General features: G+C 29.8%; 1 protein-coding gene across 1 annotated transcript in view; it reads right to left on the bottom strand.

The window, feature by feature from the left end:
* Positions 1 to 18,621, bottom strand: part of Ccn — an 89,846-nt gene that overhangs the window by 21,308 nt on the left and 49,917 nt on the right. Inside the window, exons 5-8 of the mRNA XM_065504106.1 lie at positions 9,293 to 9,437; positions 5,065 to 5,444; positions 4,757 to 4,909; positions 747 to 1,040 (exon numbers count right to left, since the gene is read on the bottom strand). Coding sequence (XP_065360178.1) covers positions 747 to 1,040; positions 4,757 to 4,909; positions 5,065 to 5,444; positions 9,293 to 9,437 — 972 coding nt within the window. The remainder of the gene's footprint in view (positions 1 to 746; positions 1,041 to 4,756; positions 4,910 to 5,064; positions 5,445 to 9,292; positions 9,438 to 18,621) is intronic.

Raw genomic sequence — 18,621 nt, 5'->3', positions numbered from 1 at the left:
AAAAATAATGTGACATTTTAATAAGAATATTAAAAATATTTGTATAAGTGGAATTTTAAAAAGAAAAAAGGTTTTATTTTTGAAGGCAACATTATTAAAATATTACCCTCGCTCTAACAAAATGTTTAATGGAACGAAAAAAAATATTTTTAACTACAGGTTGTACATCAGAAGTTTTGCTAGAAGGGTATTTGTTTATTTAACAAATCTGCCATGCCCATTTTTCTTAGAAATGTAAATATTTTGAGTTGAGAAGCATCTCTTCACATAATGATAACTTTAAAGCACTATTTATTTTTTTCAAAGAAAGCATAAGGTTATAGTTATTTCAAAAGTTCTGTTTCAAAATACCAGCTACATGCTAACATTTATCCACAAAAATCCTTCACTACTATAATCCCTTATAAATACCAAAACAATTTCTAAAAGTGTTCTTTGGAATCTTGCAATTTAATCTGTGTTTTTATTTTTCTTTTGTTTAACAACCTCTTATAATAATTTTTTTTTGCAACTCAAGAAGAAAAGCAGTTCATGGATAGAAAAAAAAAACAAATTTCCTTTTAATGATTTCCAATGAAATTGATGTCTTCCTCTTCAAATTTATTTAATTTCCTTCCTGTCTGCACTTTAGCTACAACTTTTTATCAGTCTCTATATCTTTATCTGCTGTAAGTAACTTTTTTTTTTCCTACAAACACACTTCAAATAAGACGTCCTGTATTCATCATTTATAAGGATATACTTACATTTTTTGTACATTCACATTTTAAAATCCATTCGACTGCAATAAATTTATTTGCAATTTGTATTTGATGCGACTGTAAATATTCCTGATCGATGGCATCCAGCGACTGTGTATCCCATAATGATGTCAATGTTGTTGACGATGATGATGATAAAGTTGACGCTGAGTCTGCTGACATTGATGCTGATGTTTTTGGATAATAAAGTTGCCCCTGTTGCTGTTGTTGTCCAGCAGTTAATTGCTGCTGAACAAAACTAATTGGATCGATGGCATTTAAAGGACAAAGTAATTCCACCTGATCGATTACAATGTTAAAGTAAAAACACAAAATTTGAGATATTAATTTAAATTGTTGAGTGCTTGAATAAATAGAATTAAATGAGGAAAGAAAAACAGAAAACAATTGCAAATTTGTCCACCAAGAAATTTAGTCTTCGTCTAAGACTAAAGGTAGGGTCAGACTACGCAAATTATTTGACACAAGATGTTTCATGTGTTTGATCAAAACTACATCAAATAATTCATGGGTTGATTTTGTGTTCACACTGTACACATTTATTTGCCATATTTGTTTAATCAAACTACACCGAAATACTATCAAACACACAAAGGGGAAAATATATTTGACTTGTGGTCACATTTATGGTAATATTTGTTCTAAATAATTATTAAATAAAGCTGCAAAACAACTTTAATTTCTTTCATCAATAAAAAAGACATTTCTAGAAAGTAAAATATTACCAGATTTTGCTTTACATTTGAAAGAGTTATGAAATTTCAGTACTTTTATTTAAGCGTCAAATATTTTATGTTTCTAGTTTGAACACAAAATATTTTTGCACTGCAAACAAGAAAACAGCTGAATTTGGTCAAACAAATTTATTTGCCAATATGAAAACATTCTTGTAATGTGACCAATGTGTGACCACTAAACAGCAAATATTTTCCTGCATTTTGGGTATTTTTTTATTTGATCTTGCAATTCATTTGCAAGATCAAACAGCGTCAAATAACAGCTGTTGTATCATGTGTTATCGCAAAAGTAGTGTTGCTATATCTTAAATTAAAAATCGCTAAATAATGAAAACAAATCGCGAAAAGAACACAAGCTTGAACAATTTAATAATATAATTATTAAATGTTTATTTATTAAATTATATTACTATCACAATTCATAATTGAAATTGAATGGAAATGTAATCATATTTTATACTTGAAAAATATTTGAAATATTAAATATTTTTCAAACAAAAAACATATGGCTTGAATTTATGTTTCCTTTTTACTGGAGAATGCTATTGAAATAAAGTGTAATACAACTGTAATTCAATTGCTTGACTATAACTCAAGGCTTGAATTACACTTGCTATCAACTTGAATTCCAGTAAAAATGCTTATTGGTTTTTTAATACATATTATTAATCGAACACGACTTTTTCCAAACTTTTTTCATTCAGAATAAGAACATGTTCACAAATATTGTTAAATTTTATGGAAATGTTTACCTTTTTTACATAAATTTTTAATTAATTCCAATTCAATCGCATTATCTAAAAATTTATAATAAAAATTTTTTTATGATACTAAAATCAGAAAAGTGAAAAATGCTATTAGACAACTCTTCTTCTGTAGTAAAAAAAAATTAAACAGATCATACTGTTTAAGAATTATTTTTTAATTACAATCAATTCATACTATTTATGTATGTATAAAAAATTTTCTTTGATTTTAAATTCAATCTGTATAAAATTTCAGTTAATATTCCATATGTACATATGAGCAATTTTAAATTTTGAAAATAGACAAACTCCGTGTATAAATAAAAAATAATCAAACATCAGACTATGTTAAACGTACAAAAATATAAATCGCATAAAATTGTAAAAATCGCAACATAGACTTCATGTCTTCAATTAGTTTTTCTCCCAGTATGTCATCCTATGGTGAATGACTTTTATGTGAAGAAGAAGACTTCATTTATTGATGCAATTATTTAGTGAAAATAATTTAAATAACAAATATTCATGAAACATTGAATATGTATTTATGTTTAAAAAAAAAATAGTGAATTTGTGTCTTTAATTTAGTACGAAAAATATTTAAATAATCTGCTCCTATTTTTCCGCCATGTTGAGCAAATAATTTTCTGTTTTTTCTATTTGATCAAACAATTATTTTATGAAAGTGTTTGATATAGTGTGACCACACGGCAAATATATTTACTGATTCTTTTTCGCAGCAGTTTGGTCAAACAAAAAGTGAAAAATTAAATTCAATATATGATAACAAAATTCAATAAATCTCTAATAATATGATTACTTTACAATTCGAAATAAGTGCTTTAACCTTAAAAATATTTGCAAGATCAAATTATATATTTTTTAGGTATTTATGTAGCTAGTGGTCACACTTTGTTCACATTAAGAAAATATTTTGTTTGCCGACAAATAATTTTGTTTGACTAAAATCATCTGTTTTGTTGTTTGCTCTAAATTTTATTTGTGGTCAGATTCAGGCAATGAAATATTTGACGATAAACGTCAAATATTAGCTGTGTGTGACCGTACCTTAAGAAAGTCTTAGTATAAGACTAAAGTCTTAGTCTAAGACTAAGAAAGTCTTAGTATAAGACTAAGAAAGTCTTAGTATAAGACTAAGAAAGTCTCAGTATAAGACTAAGAAAGTCTTAGTATAAGACTAAGAAAGTCTCAGTATAAGACTAAGAAAGTCTTAGTATAAGACTAAGAAAGTCTTAGTATAAGACTAAGAAAGTCTTAGTATAAGACTAAGAAAGTCTTAGTAAAAGACTAAGAATAAGAAAGTCTTAGTATAAGACTAAGAAAGTCTTAGTATAAGACTAAGAAAGTCTTAGTATAAGACTAAGAAAGTCTTAGTATAAGACTAAGAAAGTCTTAGTATAAGACTAAGAAAGTCTTAGTATAAGACTAAGAAAGTCTTAGTATAAGACTAAGAAAGTCTTAGTATAAGACTAAGAAAGTCTTAGTATAAGACTAAGAAAGTCTTAGTATAAGACTAAGAAAGTCTTAGTATAAGACTAAGAAAGTCTTAGTATAAGACTAAGAAAGTCTTAGTATAAGACTAAGAAAGTCTTAGTATAAGACTAAGAAAGTCTTAGTATAAGACTAAGAAAGTCTTAGTGTAAGACTAAGAAAGTCTTAGTGTAAGACTAAGAAAGTCTTAGTATAAGACTAAGAAAGTCTTAGTATAAGACTAAGAAATTCTTAGTATAAGACTAAAGTCTTAGTCTAAGACTAAGAAAGTCTTAGTATAAGACTAAGAAAGTCTTAGTATAAGACTAAGAAAGTCTTAGTATAAGACTAAGAAAGTCTCAGTATAAGACTAAGAAAGTCTTAGTATAAGACTAAGAAAGTCTTAGTATAAGACTAAGAGAGTCTTAGTATAAGACTAAGAGAGTCTTAGTATAAGACTAAGAGAGTCTTAGTATAAGACTAAGAGAGTCTTAGTATAAGACTCAGAGAGTCTTAGTATAAGACTCAGAGAGTCTTAGTATAAGACTCAGAGAGTCTTAGTATAAGACTCAGAGAGTCTTAGTATAAGACTCAGACAGTCTTAGTATAAGACTCAGAGAGTCTTAGTATAAGACTCAGAGAGTCTTAGTATAAGACTCAGAGAGTCTTAGTATAAGACTCAGAGAGTCTTAGTATAAGACTCAGAGAGTCTTAGTATAAGACTCAGAGAGTCTTAGTATAAGACTCAGAGAGTCTTAGTATAAGACTCAGAGAGTCTTAGTATAAGACTCAGAGAGTCTTAGTATAAGACTCTGAGAGTCTTAATATAAGACTCTGAGAGTCTTAGTATAAGACTCTGAGAGTCTTAATATAAGACTCTGAGAGTCTTAATATAAGACTCTGAGAGTCTTAATATAAGACCCTGAGAGTCTTAGTATAAGAATCTGAGAGTCTTACTCTGAAAGTCTTAGTCAGAGACATGCTGACAAACATATCATAAAAAAAATACTCATTAACCCACCTGTATAGTGGTTGATACTGAAGGCACACAACATTTTGTATTTTGATGACATCGTCCACAGATTTTCGGACGGTACAGTTTCTTTGAAACACACTCTCCCAAACGTATACGCGCTGGTCCCAAACGCTGTATGCTGCGGCATTCATGTCCCTTCTGTTCCAAAAGTAGAAAAAAGCAATAAAACCACACAAAATAAATATTTACGAGTAAGACATAAATTAACAATTTGAATTCATTATTTATTATGATTTTTAAAAAGATAACAAAGAGTAATTAATGTTCCATCATCATCATCTACTTTAACTTACTCTTATTCTATGTTCATGTTCCGGCTGCTCCTGTTGCATTTGCTGCTGCTGCTCTTGCTGGTGTTTGATGTCATGATGTCGTCTTTGCTGTCTTTTTAATTTATGCTTCAGCTGTTTTGTATTCATTAAATAATTTTGCTTTTCTTTAGTTTTCTTTTCCTGTTGTTGATCAGCGTTTCTCACATCTTCTCGCCGTTTATCTGTATTGTCTTGTTGCTGTTGTTGTTGGGTATCGCATTTGCGATTTTCACATAATCGCAAATTGCTTAATTGATTACAACCTGCTGTTGTTGTGGTAAAACGCGTTGATATGCCAAGGCCGCACATTCGACTGCACGGTGTCCACGGGCTGGTTGATGAATTGTGACAGGTGGCATAAACTGCAAATGATGTATAATAAAAAAGAAAGTGAAAATATTTATGATTAATTGTTGCGAAATAATTAAGAGAATTTTAAGAAGGGATTTATATATTAATTTTTTGTTTAAAGAAGTTTGACCCTAGGTATATAAATATGTGCTGAGGATTTAAAAAGTTTAAAATTTAATTGTATTTAATAGAATTTGTTGCTATAGAGTTGCTATAAAGTATTGGCGAGAGCAGCGATTAGTAATTAAGTTGATATCCTTATAAAAATGTTGGGAATTTATTTTTTTAAATTTAAGTTAATAAAGGATGTCTACAAATTTTAATTTACTTGAAACTAAAAATCAACATAATTTCCAAATTTGTTACAGAATAGATGTAAAGTAATAAACAAGTACATCCTAGTTTTCTATTTCTTAATATTACAATTTACATAAGAATGTTTACTGACACTAAAATGTTCAAATACATACATTTTTTAACCCAACATTGCTTTGCCATGACACATCTTTAAATTTTATGATTAGTGACTGCGTTTTATGCTATTTTTTCTATATTTCTGTTCGTTTTATTTCATAATTTTCTCATAAAAATTTTAGAACATTCAGGATGATATCCTTTTTTATATTAAGATATTTCAATAAGATGTTACCACAGTCATCTTGTTGTGCAATTTTATTTAACTCATCTAAATATGTTGGCATAAACAATAAAGATTAAGAAATCTCATAATTTGCTTTAGAAATACATGCAATATCTGCAGATTTCTTTTATTTTCTTTAATAGTACAACCGGAAATTACAAAGCAACCTCGTTTTTATTATCCCTACACGTATGCAATATAAAATAACCAACACACTGGCATAATTATTGTTATCCATACAGACATATATAGGCAACATGTTAACGGTTTCATGCAATAACATTTTGTTCAGTATGAATATTAGACCAGCTCGGATTCATTATAAAATACTTTATGGAAACATTTTGCAAAAATTCACGAAATGATGTTTGAGGTTGGGAGATTAAAAGCGCGAGATATTGTGGAAGCCATGGGCTCTTACATGGCTTTGTGGTTTCAATTATGAGAAAGCTTTTTAGTCCCGAGTAATTATTTCATTTTTCCAAATCTGAGAAAATGGCTTGTCAGAAAGAGATTGGAGTAATATCGATGAACTCATTCCACAAAAAATAATTATTTTGATGACCACAACAATTTTTGAAAATATGAAAAAGTGCAATATTTTTGAAGAACTAAGTTTTAAAGTGGCATATTTTTTAATCTAATTGAGATATTGACTTAAACATTTTTTTTGCAAGACCAAAAATTAGCTTATCTAAACAAAACAAAATTAGTTCGGAATAAATGTGGATCAAATTGTTCCTAATATTTGCAATCCAATTAAAATTTTAATACAAATTTTGGTTTTATAAACTAATAAATAAAACTCAATGAAATTTTCAGCGTTGTTTATACTTGTCATTCGTGTAAAATGTAGAAAAACATGTGAAAAGGTCAAAGGGAATTCCGTAATTACTATAAATTGGAGCGAAAATCCCAAATATGGTATTTTTTTACAATTTTGCCCTTAGGGTCCATATTTCCTTCGGGGCTGGGAAAATACTTTGGGGATAAATAGGGAACACATCAAGGTTTCCAAAGCTGTTTTCAGTTTTCTAAACCCGGCTTTGGGATTTTAGAAGATGTGACCCAATGTGGAAATTTTGACATATTCGAAAAATAGGACATGATGTTTATATCAAAATGTTCTCCGTAAAGATAGCTTACAGAAGAACATAAAACTGTTATATGATCGTAAAGAAAGTTTTTTTTTTTAATAAAAAAGAGTCACCTTTTCGTCCAAAAAACATAATTATACCCTACACCACCATAGTGGGGAGGGTATTATGCGTTTGTGCAGATGTTTGTAACGCCCAAAAATATTAGTCTAACAACCACCATAAAGTATACCGATCGACTTAGAATCTGAGTCGATTAAACGATGTCCGTCCGTCCGTCCGTCTGGCTGGCTGGCTTGTTGGCTGTCCATGTAAACCTTGTGCGCAGAGTACAGGTCGCACTTTTGAAGATATTTCGATAAAATTTGGCACGTACAATTTTTTCGGTCCAAGGACCAAGCCTATTGAAACTGGCTGAAATCGGTCCATTATTTCACCTAGCCCCCATACAAATGTCCTTCCGAAATTGGACTTTATCCATAAATGTTTAATTATACCCTACACCACCATAGTGGGGAGGGTATTATGCGTTTATGCAGATGTTTGTAACGCCCAAAAATATTAGTCTAACACCAACCTTAAAGTATACCGATCGACTTAGAATCACTTTCTGAGTCGATTAAACGATGTCCGTCCGTCTGGCTGGCTGGCTGGCTGGCTGATGTTTGTATACTCACAAAATTCCACATAGTTAACTTTCATGTAGACATAAATCATACCACCTAATTTCATGGTGATCGGTCCATAATTGGTCATAGCCCCCATATAAGGCCCACTTCCGAAAATCACTCACGAATATAAATTATTGAAATTTTAAAAGAAAAATGTTTTTGCTCTTTTACTTAGTGTAGGGTATTATATGGTCGGGCTTGACCGACCATACTTTCTTACTTGTTTTAATTTGAAAATAGTTTATTTTTGGATCCATAATTGATATTCCTCTGAAATCTTTTGTATGTTATTGATAATTTAGTTGTCTAACTAACAAAAAACTTCGAGTTTATTCGTTAAAAAATACTCCCTATATTTTTAAAAAAGCGGACCAAGGTATTGCAAACTTTTTAAATTTCAATTTTCAAATGCCTATAATTTGGAAACTATAAGAGAGAAATATGAATCTTTGAAATCGGATGGGAAACAAAAAATGGCATGTGTTTAAAAATGTTGCATGTCGATGGTACCCATAGCGCCGCTTGTGGTGCATTTGTAAGACCCATTTTAATAACTTAAACTCGAATACACCATCTACTCTACTACTCCCACGTCAAATTCTATCCAGATCGGACTAGCCGTTTAGAAATGCCAGATTTATATCCAAAAAATTTTGATTCTGTCGCACTGTGCGTCAGTAGAAATACGTTAAAGGCAAAAGTTTTATTATGCTGTGCAGTCAATAGGTATAGTCAGTAGTTCAACAAACTACTGGCTGATTTTCAATGTCAAGCTAATGTTAAATGTAAATTTTTTAGCAACTTGCTGTTACTATTTATATACACAGTGCTATCTTCTAGTAGTTTCATGAATTATCTAACGAAAAAACTGGAATGTTCTATTTCCACTATGATCACATTGAAATCAACTTTCTCACAAGTAATTAATCAATATATTCGCTATAGTCCAATTTAAATTGTTATTGAAAATCGAGAAAATCGACCCAATCAATTTTATCAACAACATTTTTTTTCACCAAACTTTATTATACATCTTATACTTTGGTGAAGGGTGTACAAGATTCAGTACAGACAAATATAGCCAGCACTCTTACTTGTTTTCATAACTCATGATTTGTAACATTTTGAAGTATTTTTACAAGTAAGGTAAAGACAGTAAATTTTGAGCAAATATCACAATTTTTCTGCTGGAAAATAATCTAATTTTAGTCATTAAATTAATTTAATTTTAAGACATTTTGTAAATTTCCTATTTTAGTGTTTGATATTTTTCCATGAGCCGTTCTAATATAGTTGCTTTTGCACGTGTATGTATTTTAAATACACACGAGTTTCCTTAAAGCTTATTTATGTTTGAGTCTCTGTGTTTGTGTGGGATTCTATATATCCTTTCTCAGTTGTTTATTTGTGTATGTTGAAACTTGCTTTGCTCATTTTATAAATGTACTTACCATCAGCTGTTGGATTCTCACACAACCACATTTTGCAACAGTGACCCGGCACTTCTACCAAACGTGGGCTTCGGCATGATATTGTATCCTCCGGTGCCGGAAGTTGTTCTTTCGGACACAACGAAGAGCAGGCATGACGTCCATTCTAGAAATTAGAAAAATTAGAAGAAGAGAAATATACATAAAAGTTAATGTGAACAAGAATGTGAACAAATATGAATGTTAAATTTCTTAAATTTTTGAAATAGCATTTTAAAAACAAATGTCGTACAGCAAATAACTATAACCACAATAAGAAAATTATTGTTGGTAACCCAAAAATTTGCCAAAACAAAACAAAAAAACTGTATAAAGTCATGACTTTTCAGAAATGGTTTTGTAAAGTGGAAATATTTTAGTCCTTTTTTTTTCTCAAAATTTTTTTTGCAACTTGAGCTTTCTTAAGCCAACCACAATAACAGTAATAACAAGTGGTAGAGATATTCTTAGTTGTACAATGTTGTACATTCAAGTGATGCTGCCTTGAGCAGGTTGGTGTAGTTACTCTCGCATTATTTCCAGAGGAATTGTAGTTTTGTGTTGTGCTCAGAAGTTGTTAGTCTGTCTATTCAGATTATAAATTCATAGAAAAACACTTGGCTGTTAAACAGTGGAGGGCAGCAAAATAGTACAAGTTAAAGGGTTTAATGAAAGTAAAATTTTAGTTATATGTATTAAGGGTTAGTGTGGGGACCGTTTTGAAATTGTGCGATTTCGGAACGGAATTTAGTTTTTTGTCACAAATTTGTGCTATTTACCGAACCTCCTCTATACATTCACAATTCCCAAATACATTTCCATTCATATTTTATTTGCCAACTCTCGAGTACTGTGTTTTATTTTCATCTTAAATAAATATTATTTTGTGTTTTTATACCCTTCACCATGAGTAGCAAGGGTATATATAAGATTGTCATTCCATTTGTAGTTTCTACATTTTTCACTTGCGACCCCACAAAGTATAAACTCGGGATCGTTATAGATAGCGAAGTCGATATAACCATGTCCGTCTGTCCGTCTGTTGAAATCAACTTACCGTAACCTTCAAATAACTTACGAACATGATTAATACATCATTATATCGGGAATTCTCCCGGCTCGGTTGCTATTTAAAATCGAGAAAATCGGCCCACAAATAACTAAGATATAAGCAAAATACGGGACAACCTTGATTTTTGGCCTATTTTCGATCTATATCAGTATTACTAAGTCATTAATATATACAATATGGATATCTAATGATAGATATTTCCGTTGCAACGATTGGCTATAGTAATTTGGACCTACAATGTGTCAAAATCGGGAAAAATATTTTTTAACCCAAATTTATTTTTAACAAAAAATTTTTTTTTGTGATAAATTTTTTTCACTAATAAATTTAAAAAAAAAATAAAATTAAAAAATCAATTTCGACAAAATTTTTTTTTTTTTTAATTTTAAAAAACATTTTTTTAGCCTTAAAAGCCTGATTTTTTTTTGAGCTGAAAAAAATTCGCGTTTTTGAACAACTTTTGTTCTATGACTTTGTTCATAGGTGTTTTTTACCTGAGCTAAGTAAGAAAAACCTGGTTTGTTCTTTGCGGAACCCCTAGGCACCCGGAGATAACAAATTTTAAAGGTATAATTTCTATCAGAGAAATTTTTTTTTAACAAAAATCAACATTTTTTATTCAGGTAATTCAAAAAAGTTACAAAAACAATAAAGAATTAATAACATTAAGATTTAGTTTTTGTGAAACTCATCAAAACGTCGAAAAACACAAATGTTTATCATATTTTTGGCATCGAACTTTTGTTCGGGATGTACATTTCGGATTTTTGCATCGTTACCCTTCCTTGACATATTCTGATAAATGGCCAATTTTATCAAGGCGAATGTCACGCGGCGGCATCGGAGCAGACATTGGGCGACTTCGAGACCTTTCGTTGTGACTTTATGCGGATATGACTACGGCCGAGTAACGAATCTAAAAGGTCAACACCTCCCATGTATTTGTTATGTTCCTGAAGTATGTTTGGACATGGAATGCATTACCTTTTTCTTTTTATTATATCGCTCAATGGTTGATGCATTCTCAGGCGTTTGACTATCGGCCAAAATATATGGCTTCATTCCAACCATTGTTTATGCCATATTTACAATCTTATTGTTTCATTTCATGAAACATTCCCACGTATTCTTCGCAATCACCTCTATTGGCGAATTTCTGTGGTAATTTTCATAATGGAAGTCGTGGGCAGCGATCTGTTTCAAGCGAATAGATGCCTTGTGTAGCAAATATATCATCAAGGGAATCGATGTGTAGTAATTATGGAGTGATTTATGAATCGAGGAACACAGCGAGGCAATCGCACCACAACTTTCGCAGATGCACCCAAATTCGGTTAATTTTCCTCACGATTTTTACGTATTTAACACCAAATTATTTTTCTGAAAGTACGCAATTTCGCAAAAGTTGTTTTTTTCGAGGTTCCGACACCTTACTGAACATACGTCAGTCAAATAAAGTCGGTTTCAAGTGGCAATCGGCGCAAACTGTGGCGCTCGTATCAAGAAATATCCTTAAAGTCTCAGTGGGAAGTTTAGACATAAATCGTTGAACAAAATTTTAATTTTTTTTTTGTTGGTTCCTGGCGGTACCAGTGGGATATTAAGGGTTAAACATTTTGAAAAACCTTTTAAAATTATTTTTTTGATTTCAAAGGCAAAAATATTTAAAATGGTTCGGTTGCAATTTAAAATCGGAACAACCTCGATTTTTGGCCTATTTTTGATTTACATATATCTGGATTACTAAGTCATTAATATAGACAGATATCCATATTGTCTGATAGATATTTCAAAGTCCATTGCAAGGCTATAGTAATTTGGACCTACAAAAAATTTTTTTGGGAAACATAAAAAAAAAAATTTAAATTAAAAAATGAACAAATTCGTAAAAAAAGTTAATTTTCAAAGACAAAAATATTAAATTTTTTTAAATAAAAAATTTTTTTTTTTTTAAATTTTCAAAAACAAAAATATTTAAAATTTGTATTTTAAAATATAATTTGGTGAAGGGTATATACGATTCGAATATAGCTCTCTTACTTGTTTATAAACAAATTCTTCTTTTTAATACAAAAAGCAACTATATAGATAAATAGAAAAGAAAATTGCTTTGTTAGTGCAGCAATATCCATATTTTAAATATCTTTCTCACTCCAACCTACATGTAAAAAAAAATATATATTTTTCCTCTTCTATCCTTTATTATAAAATGTATGATTGCGTTTCGCTATTTGTAGTCAGCTTTTTGCTTTACATTTTTTGTTCTTTTTTTCCTGATGGCTTAAAACATTTTGGTGAACAGGATTATATTACAAGTAGAATGAAGGATTATTTAAAATGTATGTCTGTTTGTTTGTGGGAGAGCAAACTTTTTTTTTCTGTTAAACTTAAATTGAGGATCATAAATTCTGTGTAACACAAAGTCTTTTTTAAGCATGATGTAGTGAATTTTTTTTTGTTTGTTTGTTTGCCACTCGTTTGGTGGTTTAGTGTGGAAAAACACCTCAGTTGTGTTATTTTGCATATTTATTATTATTTTATTTATTTATTTGACTGGAAAAACTGCATGAAATATAGTTGGTTTGTAATTCCAATAATGGAGCATTTTATTGTTAAGAATCTCTTATGAATGATTTGATTTATAAAAAATATATGGAAAAACAATCAGAGTTAAATAGCTTTAACTAAAATGAAAAATAACGTAACATCATTTCAAAAATGTTTAAAGTGATGGGCAAAAAACGATTGAAAAGTTAAATGTATCTATGATAGTAACTTAATTTCTCCCATTTGATCATTAAATAGAATGACAAACACATTTCCAAAATAAAATTTAGCTTTTTCTGTGTTAGAAAAAAATATGGCGAACGCGACACAATTTGTCGTTTTTTGTGAAAATGTATGTTTAACAGTTGAGGATTTAACACTTACTTCGGAGGCCCATAGTGCTGTTAAAAGTTTGTAGAGCCCAATATTTTACTGCTTTTAAATATTCATATTTATATATTTTTTTTAATACTTCTGCCACATACTACATCCATTCATGTATGCATATGTGCAAGTGCACTAAGTCGTTTTATCTATTGTATTTTTATGTAGCCAACTTTCTTAGCTGGCGGAAACACATTAAAACTTTAAGACTTCGCTATTAAATCCAGGCTGTTTGGCTTCTATTTCTTTTTCTTTAATATGAGAAAATAAGCTTTTGTTTTATGTGTAAACTCCTTGAATGAAGTTATAAATATTAAAAGAATAACTTGCAGATAAAACTTTTGTTTCTGCTTCTGTTTTAAACCCAGCAAGTTATTAAATATGCAATTCTTTTATACAAAAAAAAAACAAAAGTAATAAAGTAAAACAGAAGAAAATATTTGACTTTATTAAAATATAAAATATAGAAAAGAATTAAAGGCATTCTTAAGAAAAGAAAACAATATAAATATTAATTAATTTAAATGAATAACATACAACAATTAGCCCTGAAATAACAGCTATAATTTGCTTTAAACAAATTGTGGATTTCCTTAAAATCTATGCGTGTCTACAATAATCCCCAGACATTAATAAAATATACAATTCTTTTTTTAATTTTTTTCCGAAAACGCAAAACATTGTTAAGCCATTAATACAAATTTTTTTATTTACTTTTTAAATTCTTTGATAAAAACGCCCTGTACTAAATGGCCATTTCCAGTTGAAAGCAAACCAAAATAGAAAAGAGAAGGAAAACCTAACGAAATGAGAAAAAGGGTTTTATTTAATAAAAACCCATTAATCTTAATTGAAATGTTGTTAAAATGTCCTAATCTGTGATGGAAAGTGAAATAAAAAAAAACATACATAGAGGGCATAGAAATGGAATATAAAGTAACAAAATAAAACAAATCTACATATACACACACACTGTACTCTTACATACACTCATACATAATAACAAAATAATACCAGGTAGTTCGAAAGACGAAAACTGATTTGGATACAAATGTATATTGTCATCTTCATGTTCAAGAACGCGACATTTGTACTTTATTTATGTGCAAAATATTAAGAAATCTTAACGGTTTCTTGGATTTTAATTTTTTTATATAAAAATAGAAATTTGGGATCAAGAAAAATTGAAATTTCGACTTTAGCTAGAAGGATGAAAAAAATAATGTTCAGTGTCGTCTTGATTTTTCCAATATATTATATATTTGGATCAAGAACGTGACTAAAACTAAAATCCAAAGGATGCAATTGGGAAAAATTATGTTCAGTGCAAAAAATAGTTTTGTCGTTTTGATTTTTCCAATTATTATCAATAAACTTAGAATCCAGAACGTGACTAAAAGTAGAAATCGTTTTTGACTTTATCTAAAAAAATTCAAAAATGATAAAATTAATGTTCAATCGTTTTGATTTTTCCAATATTAGCAATTAACATTGGATCAAGAACGTGACTAATAATAGAAATCGTTTTCGAATTCATCTAGAAGGATGCAAAAGTAAAAAAAAATGTTCAATGGAAAAGATAGTTTTGTCGTTCTGATTTTTCAAATATATTATCAATAGACTTAGAATCAAGAACGTGACTAAAAGTAGAAATCGTTTTCGACTTCATCTAGAAGGATGCAAAATTGGGAAAAATTATGTTCAGTGAAAAAAAAGTTTTGCCGCTTTGATTTTTCAAATATATTAGCAATAAACTTTGGATCAAGAACGTGACTAATAATAGAACTCGTTTCCGACTTTATCTAAAAAAATTAAAAAATAAAGTTCAATCGTTTTGATTTGTCCAATATATTAGCAATAAACTTTAGATTAAGAACGTGACTAAAAAAAGAACTAATTTTCGACTTTATCCAAAAGTGAAAAAAATAATGTTCAGTGCAAAAAGTAGTAAAAAGTAGTTTTGTCGTTTTGATTTTTCCAATATACCTATTAGCAATAAACTTTGGATCAAGAACGTGACTAAAAATAGAACTCATTTTCGACTTCATCTAGAAAGATGCAAAAGTGAAAAAAAAATGTTCAGTGAAAAAGATAGTTTTGTCGTTTTGATTTTTTCAAATATATTAGCAATAAACTTGAGATCAAGAACGTGACTAAAAATAGAACTCGTTTTTAAATTCATCTAGGACGATGAAAAATATTTGCATAATTTTTTAACTGAAATAGATTAATGTGACTTTCTGTTGTTGGTTGTCAAGTTGAATTATTTGTAAGCTTTCCACAACCTTAAATATGTTTAGCACGCGACATATTTATTTTCCTGGCACTTTCGTAATAAGGGTTAGTTCAACTAATGTCAACAAATTACATTAACTACCAAAATGCTTCGTATTTATTTTTTATGAGTTTGTCATTCTCTTCAGATTGTGGTTCACTAACTCTTCAACTAAGTCCACTGGTAATATATTTTCTACCTTCTTTATCACTTTTCCCTATCGCATCTTTCTATCGCTCAACTTGTTAAACCTTCTACGATATTTTCCTTCTTTTTTCGGCAGCTAGCTGTATAGCAATATTCATTAAACTTTAGTGGATATCTGTTAATTTTTCTCAACTACAGCATTGTTACTTGTCTACCTTCTTTCAGCACATGTTTTACCAACTACATAATGATGTATGTATATTGAAATAATAAACAATTTGTTTTTAAAACCAAATTCAATTCAGTAGCGAACGCGACTCTTTTTGAAAATCCAAAGTAAATGTTTAGTGTGATCATTTCATGCAGTAACTTTTTGTAATTTTTTTACAACGAAAGTAGAGTACTGATAACAAATAATGAGTTAGTTAAGCACAAGAACGCGACATTAGAACATTAACCAAAGAAGGAATCCAACAGACCTGCGCTGATGACAGGATCTATAAATTAAACATAATTTTTCGTCCAACTGTGGTGGGACGTAAATAAAAACAAGTAAGAAAGTATGGTAGGTCAAGCCCGACCATATAATACCAGTTTCAATAGGCTTGGTCCTTGGGCCGAAAAAATAATATGTACCAAAATTGATCGAAATATCTTCAAAATTGCGACGTGTACTCTGCGCACAAGGTTTACATGGACAGCCAGCCAATCAGCCAACCAGACGGATGGACGGACGGACATCGTTTAATCGACTCAGAAAGCTATTCTAAGTCGATCGGTATATTTTAAGGTGGGTGTTAGACTAATATTTTTGGGCGTTACAAACATCTGCACAAACGCATAATACCCTCCCCACTATGGTGGTGTAGGGTATAACTAATATTTAGATTTAAGATTTGAAAAAATTATTGATAGTTCACATTACTTTGTGAAGATACAATAAATAAAATATGAAAAAAAAGAAAAAAAATAACCAAATCAAATGGTAAAATTACCGTTTGGCCTCTATTTTTTTTAATAAAATTTTGAAAAAAATCATACGTATGATATTTTCGACCATCTACCTACTCTACTTTGATTACAAAGAGACAGTCTCTCTTTGTAATTAAAGTAGAGTCGATTATCTTTTTAATAGGACAATTATTTACTACAATGCAAGTTAACTAGATAGTTAGTTATTAAATGGCGATCTTGAATGTTAGCTAGATCTTTGGTTAGGTATTACTAACCAGAACAGGTGGGTAAACTAAACAAAACATTCTAGCAAGTCCTGATGAATACTCGTACATATGTATGTGTAAATCCTTGAAGGTAATGTTTAAATGTATAAGTATCTATACGAGTAGTGTTGATAACGTTAGTTAAAAAGTATGTAGTTACAGTAGTAACTGAAACATATAAAAATCAATTTAAATTTTTTTTATAAATCTGTTACTGTTACACAACTATAAACTACATTATAAAACACATGCATATATGAATACTAGGGTGGCGCTTATTTTATACTTTTTTGGATGATGCTAGATGCTCACAATATTGTTTTCCGTGATATACAAAACCAAATTCTGAAAATTTGTGCAAAATAGGATAACGTTAAGAGGTTGCACATTAGGGTGGGTCAATTTTTTGGTCAACAAGCGTGTAGCAAAAACGTAATCTACGAAAAATTTTTAGAAAATGTCCCCAAGAAACTGTGGACCTAAAATCAAAACTAAGTTCCCGGTGAAAAAATTTCTAAATCTAGTAAAAATAGTATAAACGAGCAAGTAAACGAACAGAGCATAATTGTTGAATAAAATCAAGTTAAAATAAGTTTCTTTACTTCATTTATAGACATAGATCATTAAATATGTTTTAAAATTATCTCAATTTAAAAATAATACTTTGAAAATCCAAAAAGTGTAAAATAAGTGCCACCCTAATAGATATATACTTTCATATTTACACATGTAGTAACACTATACGGGTACATGTTACTGTATGGCTGTAGTAAGTAAGTAGAACTTTTATAACAAAAACTATTAGGTGTGTTAGGTATTGTATTCTATACACCTGTATGTTGTTGTTATTGCTTTTATAGTTTAAACTATGAATGGTCTGTTTATTGGGTAAGGTAAGATTATACACGCAGAGAAAAATATAGTTGTAAATGTTTACCATAAACATTTCAACATTTTTACAAGTTTTTTTTTACAATCATACATATTATGTTTAAGTTACCATTAACGTGATTATGGCAATCATATATATGATTGTAGTAATTAAATATATGTTTCTGGTAACCATGTTTATAATGCAGTACTTTACCATATTATGATGTTCTTGGATTTGGCTACCATAAACATACAACATATTATGATATAATGATTCATCATGAACGTTATTGCCATAAACCTATACATGATTGCTACAATCATGCGAATGGTAACTTTACTATACTATGGTTATAAATACAGTATAATATAATTACAGTGATCATAATATTGTTTAAAAACTTGTCAACACCCTGAGAAAACTATATTTTTTCTCTGGTAGTAAAAATGTATAAAGGGCAATAAACAATTACACAGGTCAACAGCAAAAAAAAGCTTAACTAACCATTATATAGATTTGATGCATCATCGCTTCCTAAGTACAAAAATGGTAATATTTATACCATACACCACCATAGTGGGGAGGGTATAATGCGTTTGTGCAGATGTTTGTAACGCCCAAAAATATTAGTCTGACACCCACCTTAAAGTATACCGATCGACTTAGAATCACTTTCCGAGTCGATTAAACGATGTCCGTCCGTCTGGTTGGCTGGCTGGCTGTCCATCTAAACCTTGTGCGCAGAGTACAGGTAGCAATTTTGAAGATATTTCGATCAAATTTGGTACATAT

The sequence above is a fragment of the Calliphora vicina genome, chromosome 3 (genome assembly GCF_958450345.1).
Source record: "Calliphora vicina chromosome 3, idCalVici1.1, whole genome shotgun sequence".
Classification (NCBI taxonomy): domain Eukaryota; kingdom Metazoa; phylum Arthropoda; class Insecta; order Diptera; family Calliphoridae; genus Calliphora; species Calliphora vicina.
This window is presented reverse-complemented; position numbering and strand designations above follow the sequence as displayed.